The sequence below is a fragment of the Oenanthe melanoleuca genome, chromosome 6, assembly GCF_029582105.1.
Source record: "Oenanthe melanoleuca isolate GR-GAL-2019-014 chromosome 6, OMel1.0, whole genome shotgun sequence".
Taxonomy (NCBI): domain Eukaryota; kingdom Metazoa; phylum Chordata; class Aves; order Passeriformes; family Muscicapidae; genus Oenanthe; species Oenanthe melanoleuca.
Window position 1 is genome coordinate 1,352,279 of NC_079340.1, and position 16,713 is coordinate 1,368,991.

The following is a 16,713-nucleotide window of genomic DNA, read 5'->3' on the forward strand; positions in this document are numbered from 1 at the left end:
CTCAGCTTTGTTAACCTCCCCCTAAGCCTGGGATAGCATCCAGACCATTGTTTCGCTTGATCTTATCTCAGCTGGGGGTTCTCTGCAGTTCAGGTCCCAGCTATCCACAGAGGAATATTCTGGGGGGCTTTGGTGGTCACTGGCAGTGGCAGCTGCCATCTGTCCCTCACCTGGGGTGGGCTTTGGGTGATGTGTGTATGACAGTTGCTTCTGTACACGCTTTACCACTGTGGGAATTTTTGTGGGGATAGATTTCCCTGACTGGATCTTGCCTTCACCAGACCTGGAGTTAATTCCATCCTGTTACTCTGTTCTGTCCTTATCTCATGGATTTAAAAGGACAGGCAGCTGTTCTCTTTAATCATCTAGAACCAGTACTGGCACCCAAACCTGGGGGGCAGCACCTCCCAAGCTGCTCCCAGGGCCTTTGGGCAAGGACCAGTTTACCAGGAACAAAAGTGTTCTGGCATCTGGGAAGCAGGGCAGGTCTTCCTGCCTTTCCTCCATTTTGCTATTGTCACAGTAATTTGCCTTCCAGTAATTTGCTTGGCAAATAAACACAATGCTTCATTACCATTTGAGATACTTATTTTCATCCTTATTAGATACCAGGCACTTACAAAGCAACTTGACATGTATTTTAGTTTTTTTCTATGCAAACAGGGAACTTGTACAACAAAATCAAGGAGATGCAAATGATCTGTTGCTAAACTTGACAGGGTTTTTCATTTAATATCGTTAGGCTCCCTATTCCTATTTTCAATTAGCTCTGAAATCTGCTTACACACTCTGCTGTTTACTATTCCTGTCATAAGCAAGGAAAGGAGTGCAGGATGTGTTCAGGAAAGACACAACCCAGAAAATGCTGAGAGAAGGAATCAACTGCACAAATAATGTGCTGTTTACCATGTCTTCAGTGTAAAGATAAAAGTCTTGGGCTTGAGAGAGCACCTGAAAACTTCATTCAGATCCTAATGTTCTTCTGGTCCTCTGTTGGAAGGTCTAGTTTTGGATGATGGCATGTTTGTGTACGAAATTTGTCAAAAAATGTAGATGCTTCTGTTTTGATGGTTCAGAAGGAGGTGATCCTGCCCCTGTGCCCGGCCCTGCAGGCACCCCTGCAGGGCTGTGTCAGCTCTGGATCCTCAGCACACAGGGACAGGAGCTCCTGGAGCGGGGCCAGCGGGGCTGAGGAAGGGCCTGGAGCATCTGGGTGCCCAGGAAAGGCTGAGGGAGCTGGGGCTGCTCAGCCTGGAGAGGAGCCCCAGCTGAGAGGGGCCTCAGCCCTGGGTGTCCCTGTGTGCAGGGAGGGGCAGAGCAGGGCCCAGGCTCTGCTCCAGGGCCCAGCAATGGCCCCAGAGCAGGGCAGGGACTGAGCCCAGCAATTCCCTGCACAGGAGGCACAGCTTCTTCCCTGGGCACTGCCCAGCCTGAACAGATTGCCCACAGAGCCTCTGGGCTCTCCCCATGAATGATTATAACTCAATTGGATGCAGAACAAAGCATTTAGGGCAGGTAATAGTTGCCAGTGACTCCCAGTTTTCTGTGACACTCTCGTGTTGGTTCTACTACCCAGAACTGTTAATTCTTTATTTCTTTTCTTTTTTAAGTTTTCTGTGAAAAATCATTCTAGATGTACTTCCCTGTCCAAGAAAGCTGGAGAGGGACTTTGGGCAAGGGATGGAGGGACAGGACACAGGAAGTGGCTTCCCACTGCTGGAGGGCAGGAATAGATGGAAGATTTCGAAGGAATTGTTCCTTCAGAGGAAGAGGATGCCCTGGCATAGAGTGCTCAGAGATTTTTTTTAATGTAATTAAGACATCAGCCCAGCCACCACCATGTTCACCACTAACCCAGATCCTCAATTTTTTTGAATGCTTTCAAGGATGATGAATTCACCACTTCCCTGGGCAGCCCATTCCAGCGCTTGAGAATCCCGTGTAGGAATTTTTCCCTTGTATCCAATCTAAACCTCCCCTGGTGCAACCTGAGGCCATTTCCTTTCACCCTGTCCTTTGTTACCTGGGAAAAGAGACTGCTGCTGACTTCCATGTCCATTTTCATCTCCACAGGGCAATAGAACAGCACAAATTTAGTTATTCACCTGTAATATTCTAATTCAGATTTTAGTTTTTAAGAGAGCTTTCAGCTGTGAAGTGAAATGCTGTGAGTTCTTAGCAACCTCCTTCAAATGTTTGGTTTCCCTAATTTTTTTCTTTATGCTGAGAAGTATTCAAAGAGCTTTTGGTGAGGGTGATTTCCCTATGGAAAAGGAGCAGGTCTGGCTGAAGGGGAAAATGAAATCAATCATAGTTTGCCAGTCAGGTGAAGAAAAGTTTAAAAACCTGATCCTCAGGTAACACTTTGAAGCTGGTTATGTCCTTGCTGCTTCCCTGACAGCCAGGTCAGAGAAGTGTGAAATAATTGACTGGCTCTGGGGAACAGCATGGCTTTTACAGGTTTGCTTTTTCCCCTGATAACTGCAAAACTGCTGCTTAAAATTGGTTTTTGATAGTAGCACTTTAGTGACATTAGGGACTTGGGATTTGAGTCAGGAGGAATCACATAATCATGGAATGGCTTGGGTTGGAAGGGCCCTAAAACCTTGTTCCACCCACTGATGTAGGCAGGGCTGCCTTCCACTAGACCAGGCTGTTCCAACCTGTCCTTGAACATTGCCAAAGAAAGCAAAGTGTGGAGAAGAAGGCAGTGCTTGATTGCAAAGGCAACAAAACTGCTTAGAAAAAGCTTTTCAGAGTGGAAAATAAAATTCTTCCAGGCAGCATGTAGTGCCAAGTATCCCTGGTTTTCCTATGTTTCTATTGGGGTGTGTGCAAACACAACCAGGAGCTGCACTATTGACAATAAATCTGCTCCACCTTGTGTGCTTTAGGGGAAAAATAGGATAGAAGGGTGTCAGACTGATGTTTGTATCTCGTCTGGCCACTGTAATCTATCACTCTTCTTGCTCCCAAAATCTCCTAATCCAAGATTCTGCTTCCAAACCCAGTATGATCCTCACTCAGTTGTCAGACAACTCTTGCCAGTTGTTTGGAATTCTGCCTCCTTGACACCAGTGTGATCAGAGGCTGATGCACAGCTGTAGGCTACAAAGAGTCCTGTAGAATTCTGTGGATAACAAAGGCATTTTTTATACTTTTTAGTTCTGTGATAAAGCAATTCTCAGGAAAAGGTATGATTTGCTCTCTCCTGTGAATGAAGATGCTTCCCTGTTCTCATAGAAGGTGAAATAGATAAGAAATTGTGCTTGTTGCTCAATCTGTTATAAAATCCAATGTGCACTTGTAGTGCTTCACTCCTCACCTCAATGATTCCTTTGGCCTCTGGGCAAAAATAGGAGGGACCTCACAGCAGCAATATTGTAAGGTTGAATTATTGCTTAACAAGACGTGTGTCCAGATTTAGTTGAAGATGAAAATTTTGGTCTGTGATTATTTTCTGTTTGATGAATCCAGGGGAGGCACCAGGATGATCAGAGGGATGGAGCAGCTCTGCTGGGAGGAAAGGCTGGGAGAGCTGGGATTGTTCAGCCTGGAGAGGAGAAGCTCTGGGGCAGCCCAATAATGGCTTTCCAGGGCCTGAAGAAGCCAACAGAAAACATGGAGAGAGACTGTACAAGGGATGGAGTGACAAAGGGGGATGGCTTCCCACTGCCAGAGGGCAGGGTCAGATGGGAGATTGGGAAGGAATTGTTCCTGGGAGGGTGGGCAGGCCCTGGCACAGGGTGCCAGAGCAGCTGTGGCTGCCCCTGGATCCCTGGCAGTGTCCAAGGCCAGGATGGATGGGGCTTGGAGCAGCCTGGGACAGTGGAAGGTGTCCCTGCCCATGGCAGGAGTAAAAGAGGATTAACTTTGAAGATGTTTCCTTCCAGCCCAGGCCATTCTATGATTACAGGATTCTGTGTTCAGTGAGGGTCCATCCCTACATTTCCCCCACACTCCCCTTTTCATTTCCTTTTCCAGAGCCTTAGGCTGCAGTGTCTGCACCTTTCCAACATCTGAAAACAACTAGGAGACTGGAGGCAACCTCAGACTAAACACATAGGGGCACAAGTTTGGAAAATAAGTTTTAATTGCTCTTCCTTTGGGGTGCACCAATAAAATCTAGGTCTGCTGTCAATGCTAATATTTTTTCCCCCAGGTATGCTTTCCTGCAGGAAAAGCAGCATGAGCTGATAAAGAGGATGGAAAAGCATCAGTAAATTGTCCTTCTTTTGCCTCCTTTATAAGGAGAAAACAGCTGCATGTGGTGCACAGAAGATGTCAAGAAAATATTAAAAAGAATTATGCACAACCATGAGCAATGTTTAGACAGGGTCTGATAATTTTAATAATTCAGGGTTAGAGCAGAGCAGTGCAGGCTCCTGCTGCTCCTCTCGAATGGTTTGCAAACAGACCCCAGGATGGCTCCAAATTAAGGTGAAAACATTCAAATAATTTAATTCACACCTTCAGCTGCCACTGCTGATCACGGTGCTCCCAAAAAACTGCTTGATCTTATTCATTATTTAGGAGTCCTTGTGTGTTTAAAGTGTAAATCAGACTTTTCTAAACAGAGAGCAAATAAACCTCATTGTTGATTGTCTTGAGAAGTGGCTCAAGGAACTGGAAAGCAAGCAGGATTTACAAAACCAGTTTTAAGTATTTATTTGAGACCTGATACAGCCCCAGACTGTGGCCAGGACCTCCCAGAGGGGTTACCTGGATATGTGGGGTGTGAGAGAAGTGTGATGGATCTTCTTCTCTGTGGGTTTTGTGCAGAAACATTAATTTGGATTAAAGTTTCCATCAGAATTTTCCTGGCCAAAGCCTTGCCCCATTCACAATTCCTGCCTCCTCATTACCAGTCTTGTATGGAGAAAAGAGTCCCCCCAATTCCTCAATCCCAGAGATGGATTTAAGGTTAATTCTGAAAGATGGATTCCTGTTTTGAGATGCAAACCCAGCAAAGCCTGGCATCTCCTCAGTGGCATCATACTGTATTTCCAAAGATGTCATTTTCTATAATCACAATAAAAATTAGGTATTTTTCCATTTTCTGTGGAATGGGAATGGAAATACGGCGCCCTCAGGAAAGTGTGGATAAAACAGAACAACCAGGGGCTCCAGTTCATGGGGATCTTGTGCATAAAAGACCATCAAAGAAGAGGCACCAAAGACCCTTTATCTCACATCCATCTTCCAAAATCCTAGGCTTAGCCAAGAAAGCCTCATTGCTCCAACTTTCTTCCTACACCAGGTTTTGGGGATTTGAGGTTCTCCCATTTGGTAGGAGGACCCTACAAGCCTGTAGCAGCCATGGGCTGATTTTTGGGTCACATTGGGCATTTGAAGTGGCTGGAGGTGACACCAACCCTGGTGTCAGCTCGGGCTGCTTCTTGGTTTTGGGATGTGTAGGCACCCAGAGCCTGGCCTTGTCTTCCCAGCAACAACTAACTCACCAAAGGAGGCAGATCTCTGATGAACCAGTTTGTGCTGCTACACATTCATCAAACCTGACAGAGAATATTCCCAGGGACTTAAAAGCAGCACCATTGGAAAATTATCCATCAGGGATCTCAGGAGGTAATGGAAGGACTGCAAATACCAGTCTGCAGTTGCCTCCAAAATAAATCACTGCAGTGGGCACTGAGTTCACTCCAGTTTTTAGCAGCAGTATTTTTGGGAGCAGTGTTTTTTGACCTGTGGATTTGAATTTCTGTCTCATTTAAGGACTGGTTGTTGTACATTTTGCAGGTACTGGGGGTTGCAGTTTCTGGTTTAAATCTGCCCCATTTGGACTCAGTAAGAAAGGTTGGAGCAATGGTTTCGGTGCATTCAACCCATGAATTTGAGAAAAACTTTAGGAAAAGAAATCCCAAAATTAGCAAAGATGAACATACATTTAAAGGAAAGTGCTTGGGCTTTTGAAATGAGCAGATTTGAGTTAGATGAACAAAAGTAAGCTGGATAAAATTTGGTTTGCTTTGGCTTGGGACCTACTAAGCAGACAAAGAATAAATACAACATTTATTAACATAGTCTCAATAAAATAAACCAGTTCTGAAATAGAACTGAGATTGGGTTTGTGATAATATACTTAAATGGGAAGACTTGGATATCCCTGGGAGTGTGGCTCCTTTTAAGTGCAAATCATTCTGGTTGCAGGTACCAAACTCCATAATCAATGTACATAATCAGAGGATTTGTGTTCCCAGGAGCTCAGCCCTGCCTGGGAATATGCACAAACTTTGTTAATATACATATTTTTTCCCCAAAGTACCAAAATAAACTAGTTTTCTTCAGGGGAAGGTGTAAGGAGCTTACTCCCAGAAGTGGGAAAATCCTCAGTGAAAAGTGGCTGTGGAAGTTTTTGAAGAGTTAAATGTAGAAAATGATTCCCTGGAGGGGGGAACCTCAGTTCTCCCATCTCCTGCAGATTTATTTTGCTTTTCCTCTTGGAATGCAGAGTATTGCTGGACATCTAAAGACTTTGCAGGCCACAGCCCAATCTCATAAGTACATTCCTGTGTTGCAAAAATAGATCTAAATACAGAGAAAACCTTGTTTGACGTTTAGAGACTTTTCAACGACATCGGTGCCTTCCAACCCAAACCACTTCATGATTCAATAAGGTTTATTCCCAGAGCAGTCATAATTCCCTCACACTTTTAAAAAAGAGCTCTGCCAAAACATTCAACTAAAATAATCCCAGGATGTGTCAAAATCATTCAGGAAGTGACTCCTGTCTGAGCACTGCCAGACTCCTGTCTTAAGCAGAGCATAACCAGCAGACCCCACATTTATTTCATGGCTTTTCACACCTGAGTCTGATGCCCTTCCCACAGAATCTTCACCTGAGATTTGGTTGTAAAATCAAAACTTTCCCTTTTACTTCAATCTAATGAGGATTTTCAGCTCCTGGATTCCTCTCACAGAAATAGTCTGATGTAAAACAATTTTTTAAATAGTTACAGCACTTTATCGTTTTTCATTTTGTTGTCCTATTTTGCAGCCATTTTTGAATAATTGCAACAAGCTCAGAAAAATTATGTTCCCTCTGACAATAAAACATCTTTCCTCTCTTGTCCAGCCTATTGGGTTCTGGCTGGTTTTGTTGCTTTTTAAGCCAACAACTTCCTTGACTTTGATTACTTGATGCTTATCCTGTACTAATCCCTTGGAAATCTGTATGGTCATCCCACAAGGTGCTTCAGTCATGAATCAGGCTTCAGGGCAGGTGGAAAAGCAGCCAGATTGTGTGGTCTCCATGGAAGATGGAAAGCTGTTCTTGAAATCTGCTTGTGGTGATGGGCAATCAAAATTTCCTGTCAGTATTTTTTTTTTTTTTTTTAATTAGACAGGTGCTCAAGTCTTGGCAGGGGCTGCCCAGGGAGCTGGGGACAAGGTGGGCACTAGGCACAGCTTGGGCTCCATGGGCTGGGAGGGATTTTCCAGCCTCAGGGATCCTGGGATTCTGTGATTGCTTGAGTTTTTGCTTGTGCAAAAAAAAATTGCAAAGCAGATTTTCTGTAAACTCATTGTATCACTGAGTTACAAATATCACTGGACTGGTTTGCTTTAGTGCTGACATTTATGGAATAACTGGTGATGCAGACACATCAAATTTATCATTAGGAGGTTCCCTCCCTGGCATTAGGCAGGACGTAAGGAAAATCTTACCGATATCTAAGGGGGAAAGGGAAAGGCCCTGGAAATACCAGAGACTTCATAAACTAGAAAAATAAAACTTTAAGGATGGCTATTAAAAGGCTGATTTGCAAAGTGCTGTGACTCAGAGAGAGAGGATGGGTGCCTCATGAATATCTGAGGAAAATCCAGCCCATTTTTAAGAAGAAAATAATCCCTGGGTCAAACCAAAGCTAACAAAAGTGCTTTGTGAAACCAAGCAGAGAGTGAAGCAGAGCAGAGTCCAACGAGATGCAGAATCAAAGCAGTGAGGTCACTGAAGTGATGGTGGTTGATTACAGACTATGAAATTCATCATCACAGATTTTAAGTTGCTTAGATATTTTTATAAGTGAATTTGGATTACCAACCCTTCTTTGCATCATCATTGAGGCACACTAACAAGGGCAGTGCACGAACTGGTGGATTTTACAGATTTGACAGGACTTGTTGAGTAGACATCAACACTTGGCAGTGTCACAGGGTTGGAAATGAGCTGGGTTTTCCTGGTGAAAATCCTCTTTTTATTAAAACTAGTGCTTGTCTCCCAGAAGGCGCCAGGCCAAGCTCCTGGAGCAGAGAAGAATGTGCAGAGGTTATTGAACAGGAAATCGTGCCAAGAGCCATAAAACACCTGAGTAAAAACAGTGTTTCTCATGTGGCTAAAAAGTTGTTCCTTCTTGAACTTGAAACTAGTCTTTGGTGCAAAGTTTGGCAGTTCTATTCCAAAATATTTGGCAATTTTCTTCCTGTCATCTCTATTGTGTCAGAAAAAAAAGTAGTTTCAAAATAGATGATTGAAAAGACCTTACTGTGGTGTTTTCCCCCACAGGACTGCAAACCAGTTTGCTGGGGTTAGGATCAGTGATTACTTCACTGTTTTAGCAAAAAAGCATCAGCCCATGTTGGAGCCACTCCTCTTGGATTAATATTTTTATACAGAGTCGCTGTTATAAAGCGAAGATGTAAAGAAACTTCCTGCTACACTTTGGAATAAATTAATAACAGGAGGTTACATGATAAATATTGTAACCTGATTTAAATGTTCTGCAGCTACTGATATTCACAGATTTTCTTCATAACTGCTGGTGAACTTCCACAATGATAATTGTGTCTAATATTTGGTGTGAAGAAAACTGGGGAGTGTTAATTTTGCAGAAAAATAAAATTTCAGATGAATGGTTTTAAGTGTTGTGCATGCAAATCCAAGGCACCAGAGGGCAACACTCAGGTTAGTTTGTAATGCTTCACATTTGGGAAGTGAGTTGGGAGTGTTTTCCACAAGAAATTGTGTACATTGTGGGGGCGGTGAGCTGATGGCTAAAAGAGAGGCTTAACTGGCAGGACAGGACAAGGTGGTTTCTTGTGAGATCTCAGCTGAAATTCCCTGCACTGTTCTGCATAGGAGGGACATGGAACTCTTGAAGCAGGTCCAGAGGAGGCCATGAAGATGCTGAGGGGACTGGAGCACCACCCCTCTGGAGCCAGGCTGGGAGAGCTGGGGATGCTGAGCCTGGAGAAGGGAAGGTTGTGTGGGGACACCACAGCTCCTTCCAGGATCTGAAGGGATACAGGGGAGCTGGAGAGGGACAGATCATCAGGAACTGGAGTGCCAGAACAATGGGGAATCAGTTCAGACTGACAGAAGGAAAATTTAGGTTACATATATGGAGGGAATTTTTTTCTGTGGGGGTGATGACACCCTGTCACAGCTGTGGCTGCCCCTGGATCCCTGGATGTATCCAAGGCCAGGTTGGAGGGGGCTTGAAGCAACCTGGGATGTTGGAAGGGGCTCCTGCCCTTGGCAGATGGTGGAATTCTGGTGCTTTAGGATCCCTTGCAACCTAAACCACTCTGGGATCCTGTGATTCCATGAAAAGACCCACGCTGAGAGCTGGCTGCTCCTCTCAGTACCACCTTTGTCTTGTGCCTATAGTCTTCACATCCTTGTGCTGCAATTCAGTTTCTGCTGAAGAGCAACTCCAGGTACAAACCCTCTTTTTTCCTGGAGAGCTTTATGTAACTGTGCTTTTTTCTCCCCATCATCACCTTGATGTGTCGCTTTTGCTGCAGAAAATTTATTCCAAGTTTGGTTGTTATTTCCGTGCTTTCATTTGTTCGAGGTGAGATTGGGAGATGATTGCTCAATGAAGAAAAAGCCTATCTCGTTAAGTAGATAGCTGAATGTGACTGGTCTCATTGTCAATTTAAATCATTGTGCATTGCAAGTGCTTCTTCTGGCATTGTCTGATACAGCTGCATTGTCAGAGGCAGTTTTTCATTACAGATAATAAGGTTCAGACTCTTTAAACATCACTCAAAACATAAAACACCACAAAGCTGAGGTAGAAAACAGCATTTTCAGTGTTGCAATGCTTGCAAAAATACATAAGAATGTGGATTTCCTATAAATTCCTGTTCAATGTCATTGCAGGCACTATCCTGGTTGACAACATGCTGATCAAAGGGACAGCAGGAGGCCCTGACCCCACCATCGAGCTCTCCCTGAAGGACAACGTGGATTACTGGGTGATCCTGGACCCCATCAAGCAGACCTTGTACCTGAACAGCACTGGCAGGGTGCTGGACAGAGATGTAAGTTTGGGCTAGGTTTTCTCCACAGACATTAATTTCTAATTTACCATACACACAAGTCCTGCTAGAATATAATTCCTGCATCTGTCTTGTCCCCAGATGGATGTGAACAAAGTTAGTCTGATCCCTTTTTTAGGATTTATTCGGAGCACACAGGAACTATTTGCATATCTGCAAATATTATTGTGGACAAACACAACAACAAAGACCCAAAAAACTGATGTTAGGGTTTTATATCTGACCAAGCTTGACTCACTTGTTGAATTAAACTTTGATTCTGGTTTGCTGACTGGAAGACGTGCTGCTCACCCTGTGCCCTGTGACATTTATTAGCAGCCTGCTTTCCCTGTATACACTGAATTATGAGATGTGAGAGGTGAAGAAGTCGTGACTGCCACAATTCACTCACAAAGCTTGACATGTTCCATTGAGAATGTGCTGGTTCAGATTCTTTTTTTAAGGCAGCCTAAAATATATTTGCTGTGCTCATTCCTGATGGTGTTAAGCAAATATTGTCAGGGCAAGTTTGATTTTTACAAAAAGAAAGATGAAAAGCACAAAATAAATAGGAGTGTTCTCATCTAGGCTAATTTCATTGAGGAGAAAGCACTCCAAAAATGGAGACATCTCCTCACAGTGTTGCAATCTTGTGACAGAACCTGAAAGTAAAATTGACTTCCAAGTGTTTTAATCAATATGGCAAGAATGCTGTAAAACTCAGAACTTCTCCTTGGAGTGCAGGGAAGTTTGTTTTGTATTAGCTTGATTGATTAATTTGTCTTCTCCATGTGTTTTGAGATAAATTCATAAGTACCAAAAACAACATGCAAATTTCTCCTCATTTCCATTTGCTGGTGAAAGGCACTAATTGAATACAGCTGTTCTTAATTTTGTTTTAATTCACAAACTGTTTTCCCATGCAAAGCACGAAGCGTGGCAGAGTGGTCATGGTGACAGAAGACTTTCTGGGAAAGAGCTGTCACTTCCTCAAGTGCCAACCAGCAGCTTTGGCCTCTCAGGTTTAATTTGAAACCAGAGCAAAAAATGAGAGCAAGACTGGAGAACCACTCTAAGAAGTGTGGGCTCCATTCTTATCACCCCATGCCCATCCACAGGGAGCTAGGAATCAAAATCCCTGTTGGATCAGTGCTAATTCTTCTTTTCAAGGCCATTTATTGACACTTTTTCATCACCTTAATGTGAATCAAAGTTGATGCTTCACCCAAAGTACCTTATCAGATTATTTGAGTTTCAATATTAGTCACAGTCCAAACCAATTGCCATTATTGTGAGTTCCCAGACACTTTACAGGGATGTTCTTTGCCAGAAGTAGACTCAAGTCCCCAGTAAGCAAGTGAAGTGTGCACATTTCTTAATTGAATACAGCTAATACTATGTTTACATTGCTATTTAAGGTATTGATTCTTTATTTTTTACAATGAACTGAAACACTTCTTACTTCTAATACTGTGTCCAGTCATCTCTGGCTATTTAAGTTTGGTGAGAAGAAAATCTGGGCTGTAAGGTGGTTTAGATTTGTGTGTGATGCCCCCTGTGCCTCTCTTGCATGGCCTCAGGGATTTGCTGCCACTCAAAGCCCCAAGAAAAGGACAGCAACCCTCAAAAGCCCCAGGGACGGAGTAAAATTATGAAATGTGTGTCATGGGCATTATTATTATGGCTATTTTGGGGACATGGGTTAGTGCTGGGTTAACAACTGAGCTCTGTGGCCTTGGAAGCCTTTTCTAACCTTATGGATTCTCCTAAAGGACATTCCCAGCCTCGGAACCAGGGCTGTGCTACCCCAGCACCACAGAACCATTCAGTGTGGGAGGGTCTCTTTTTGGTAACAAAAACCCCAACATATTTTTCTCATCTTTCCACTTAAGTCCACTTACAATTTTGCAGCACCAATGAAACTGGAAGTTTTATTAAGTTGAACCTTTAGATTCAGGTTTTTATTACACAGCAAAAATTGGAGTTTCTGATTCACAAACGATCACATTCTGTATATTTGGATACTCTTCCTATTTTTCTCTCTCTGCTCATTCAGTCAGCCTGATCCTGTCCTTTTTTTATTTCTTGTCTTCCTTGATAGCAAATCTTCTGAGATTTCATTGACTGTTACTGAGAATGATGATGTGTTTTCCAAATAAAATCAGATAAAAAGAAAATTCCACACTTCTCTTCCAAAATTTTAGGACTTAGGAAGAATAACCAGTGATAAATCAGAATTGAAAGTGCAGGGTGCTGCTGGAAGGTGCTGGGATGATTTTTCCCTGGTTTCATAAACCATTTGTGGCATTGTGCCATTGTTTATTTACATATTTTTGTAAATTCAGAATATCAAATATTTATCAAATGTCTATCAAGTATCTGTAATTTCAAATAATTACATTATTCTTGGGCTTGTCTAATTTATCCAGATATACTTAGTAGTGACTGCAGCTTATTAAAGGCAGCCTAACAAATCTTGGATCTTACTCGAGTAGTAAAAGCCTTTCCAGCCTAAATTCTTTTGTCCATTCATCAGTTTGGGAGTTTTAGAGCATTGCTTTGTTCACTGTAGTGAGAAAAACAGGATTGTCCACAGTGAAAATTGTTTCTGAATTATTTTCAAATGTAAGTGGTAGCTAATGTGATTTATTTCAGACTTGACCTTTCAACTTTAGACAAGAAAGAAACAAGAATGACTTTGGGGTGTGTCCAGAGCAGTCCACAGAGATGCTCAGAGGGCTGGAGTCCCTCTGCTCTGGAGCCAGGCTGGCATAGCTGTGGGGCTCACTTGGAAAATAGAAGGCTCTAGGGAGACCTCAGAGCCCCTGCCAGGGCCTAAAAGGGGCTCCAGGAGACAGAGAGAGTGATCTGGGATAAGGGATGGAGGGACAGGACACAAGGAATGGCTTCTCATTGCCAGAGGGCAGGGATGGATGGGATATTGGGAAGGAATTTTTCCCTGGGAGGGTGGGCAGGCCCTGGCACAGGGTGCCCAGAGCAGCTGTGGCTGCCCCTGGATCCCTGGATTGTGCAAGACTGGGTTGGATGAGGCTTGGAGCAGTCTGGGATAATGGGAAATGTCCCTGCTCATGGCAGGGGGGTGGAATGAGATGTTCTTGAAGGTTTCTCCCTACCCAACCCTTCTGAGATCCAATGAATTCCAATACCAATAAACCAAAGGCTCGAACAGGTGACATTTTCTGGGTCCCTTTATGATAAGCTCTTTCCCCTTGCAGCCACCCCTGTCCATCCAGTCCATCGTGGTGCAGGTGCAGTGTGTGAACAAGAAGGTGGGCACCATCATCAACCACGAGGTGCGCATCGTGGTGCGGGACCGCAACGACAACTCCCCGCAGTTCCAGCAGCAGCGCTACTACGTGGCCGTCAACGAGGTCAGAGCTGCCTGCCTTTCCTCCTTCCCCTTTGCTAGATTCCAGCTCTCGCTGCTTCTCCTCTGAAAACCAAAAAGATACGGTTGTTTTCAAATCCCTGATATTTGCGCCGCTCCAGAAAAGCCCATCACTTCGGTAGGCTTCAGTTTTTAGCATGTAATCCTGCTTTTCCTTAAGGAATGCAAAGACCAGCATATTTTCCACCAAGAGATTGCAGAAGACACCCAAATTTAAAGCATGAATGAAGAATTGTTTTCTGTTAAATTAATGCACTTTTAACAACAAAGCTGGAAGTAAAAGAAACAGATATATGGAGAAAAGGAACTTAAAAAACAGTATTAACAATATTAAAGCGTAGTGCAGCAAAGTGCAGATGTGGTTTATTGCTGTTGCTCTGTATTAAATGATGCCTGTGAAATTAATTATTTTATTTTCTGTTCTTTATGTTACGTTTTTTGGAATAGAGAACTGTGGATTGGACCGCTGTGTCCTTTGAAGGAAAAAAATATTTTCTTCTTGAGCTGGTACAACTTCATTTCACTTTCCAGTAACATTTTTCATTCTGTTAGGGACTTGATAATCTGCCAATAATCAGTACCAAAAGTCTGAGTTTTCAGGTCAGCATCTCAGGGCTTTAGTAATGAGTAGAAACAGGGACTTACATGAAGTAATGGAAATTATGTAGGCTGAAGTTATGTCGAAAATGGAAAGATGGGTCAGTTCCGTGCAGGTGAATACTGAAAGAAGTAGAGTTACATTTAAGAAATAAATTATATTAAATATGCAGCCTGGTGGGGTTTGGTTTGTGGGGTGGGGGTCTGTGAAAGAGCATGACAGCTTTGATTTTAAAACATTTGATTTGAAGAAATTTCCTATTTTGTTGTGTTTGGGAGATTCAGCTTTTCAATGTGTCCTTGTGTTGTCTCTGGGCTCCATGACCACACATGTGCAGGACAGATCATTGCCCTGGGAAAAGGAGGGGACATTGATGAGTTGAGACCTAATTAACCCAAAAGTGTGGAGGAAACCCACCCCCAATCCACACATTATATTGGACCTGGAACTGAGATAAGGATAAACAAGGTTTTTCAAACGTTCTGGTTTTAAATTAAAAAGCGTTTCCCTTGAGACACATTTTTGGCACTCCAGCTTCCCACTGGAATCTGGGAGCACTGCAGAATCCTCCATGGACTTGTCTGTGGTTTTCACACTGGCCTTCACGTGGCCATGGAATTTCACTTTTTCTACAGACTCAGTTTAGGAGTGTTTCTGGTCCTGAGTAAAGGCAACATCAACACGAGTCTGAAGTGCCTGTGTGGGTTGTGCTGCAGGGCCCGGATCACTTCCAAAACCTGCATCATTTTTGCAGTGAAACTAAAGACAGGCAGTATGACTATGCTAAGAAAACAAGGATTTTCCATAATTAGGTAGAAGTCCAAAAGGCAGAGTGCAAAATGCACCATTCCAGAAATCGAACAACGTTCTGAGGACATCAAGCATTTATTGGAATTATTGCTGGGCAAAATGCACTGCTGCTCTTTGCACCAGATGCACCCTGATTTAATTAATTTATTATTTTAATTTTATCTCTGTTCCATGGATAACATCTTACATGGCACCACTGTGTCCTTGAGCAGCACCCAGTGAGTTCATGCTCTCATTAATTAATTAACAAAAAATAATTCACAAAGCATCTCAGACTCTCTCAAAGGTTTTAATGAGGGATTAAATGTTTTAATGCTCATTTATTCTGCTCATAATTGGCACTGCCTCTGGTGAATTTAGCAACAGGAATGCACTGGGAGGAAAGGTTTGTGGTTGATTTTTGCTTCTGTTTTCAGGTTGCTTTTAAACCAAAAAGTACAGAAGTTTCTCTTATATATAGAACAAAAAACAACTCAAAGAAGTAGATTTTATTGTATTTTGGAGAAATTGAATGGTTTTTATATCAAGTTGTCTTTATATTTGAACTGTCCCAAACATATTAAGATGAGTTTGTCAGAGAAGCTGAGGGTAGTTGTAAATGGCACTGTAAATCCTGGTTTCACACGTGTTTTCCATTTGCACAGAAAAAGACATAGTTTAAAATTAAGCCTGAATTTTTCCAGAAGGCTTAGAATGAGATGGATGTGGTAAAGTAGTGTTTGTTTAGTTTTATACCAAAAGGAGTCTTGATTTTTATACTTGACTGGAATCACTCTGTCCTGAGTTAGACTAAAAGCTCCCCTAATCCAGGGCGTTTGCTTTGCCAGTGCCCTGGCAGATGCTCAAGGAAGAAGCACAAGGATAGGGAGAAATTCAGTGGTGCCTCCCCTGATGACTTCCCTGTAAAATCCTGTGTGGAGCAGCTCCAGACCGATTTTGTCTTTCCTGGTTGCTTGTGTATATGGATATGGTGGGCCCTTTTTTCCTTCCTTACTCCAGGGGTTTTGTAGCCTTTTTTTCCAGCATGTTTTGCCTTATGCCATAATTCCTCACTCTGCTGCTTCAAACATCTTCATCTGGACCCTCAGAACCCTGAAACAACTCAAGACATAAAGAGTGTCTGTGGAATATTCTGCCTGTTGTCCAACAGTCCTTAGGGATTTAAGTATTTCCTTCCATCGTTCCCACATTTGTACCTATATAAATCATTGGGTAAATGAAAATGTGCAGAAAAATTAATGTGAGTGGTTCAGTGGCTTTTGCAGCTGAGAATCAAAATCTTCATTACCTGTTTATTGAGGAATAATTTTTTGTCAGGATTTTAATTCTTCTGTTAAAAGTTTGGACTTGTCACATGGAGCTGGACTTGTCCTTGTCAGTGTTGATGGAGGCTGGAATGTTTGTTGGATGAGGTAGCTTAGCTGGGAATGGCAGTGCTGGGATCCACATTTAGTTACAAATAAAATTGATTTTTTTAAAGTCTTAGTTGAAAACAGATCTTCTGTTTCCCCACTGTTTTGGAGCCAGTTTTCCTTTTCCCTTCCTGATGCTTTTACAAATCCAAGTATCTCAGCCAACTCCAACTGATCTCCAAAGCATTAGGAATCTCCACATG

At 42.8% G+C, this 16,713-nt stretch overlaps 1 protein-coding gene across 2 annotated transcripts in view; it reads left to right on the forward strand.

The window, feature by feature from the left end:
- Positions 1–16,713, forward strand: part of PCDH15 (protocadherin related 15) — a 643,053-nt gene that overhangs the window by 439,469 nt on the left and 186,871 nt on the right. For both annotated transcript variants that reach the window (XM_056495514.1, XM_056495516.1), the window contains 2 exons: positions 10,124–10,284; positions 13,518–13,673. In XM_056495514.1, the coding sequence (XP_056351489.1) occupies positions 10,124–10,284; positions 13,518–13,673 (317 nt within the window). The remainder of the gene's footprint in view (positions 1–10,123; positions 10,285–13,517; positions 13,674–16,713) is intronic.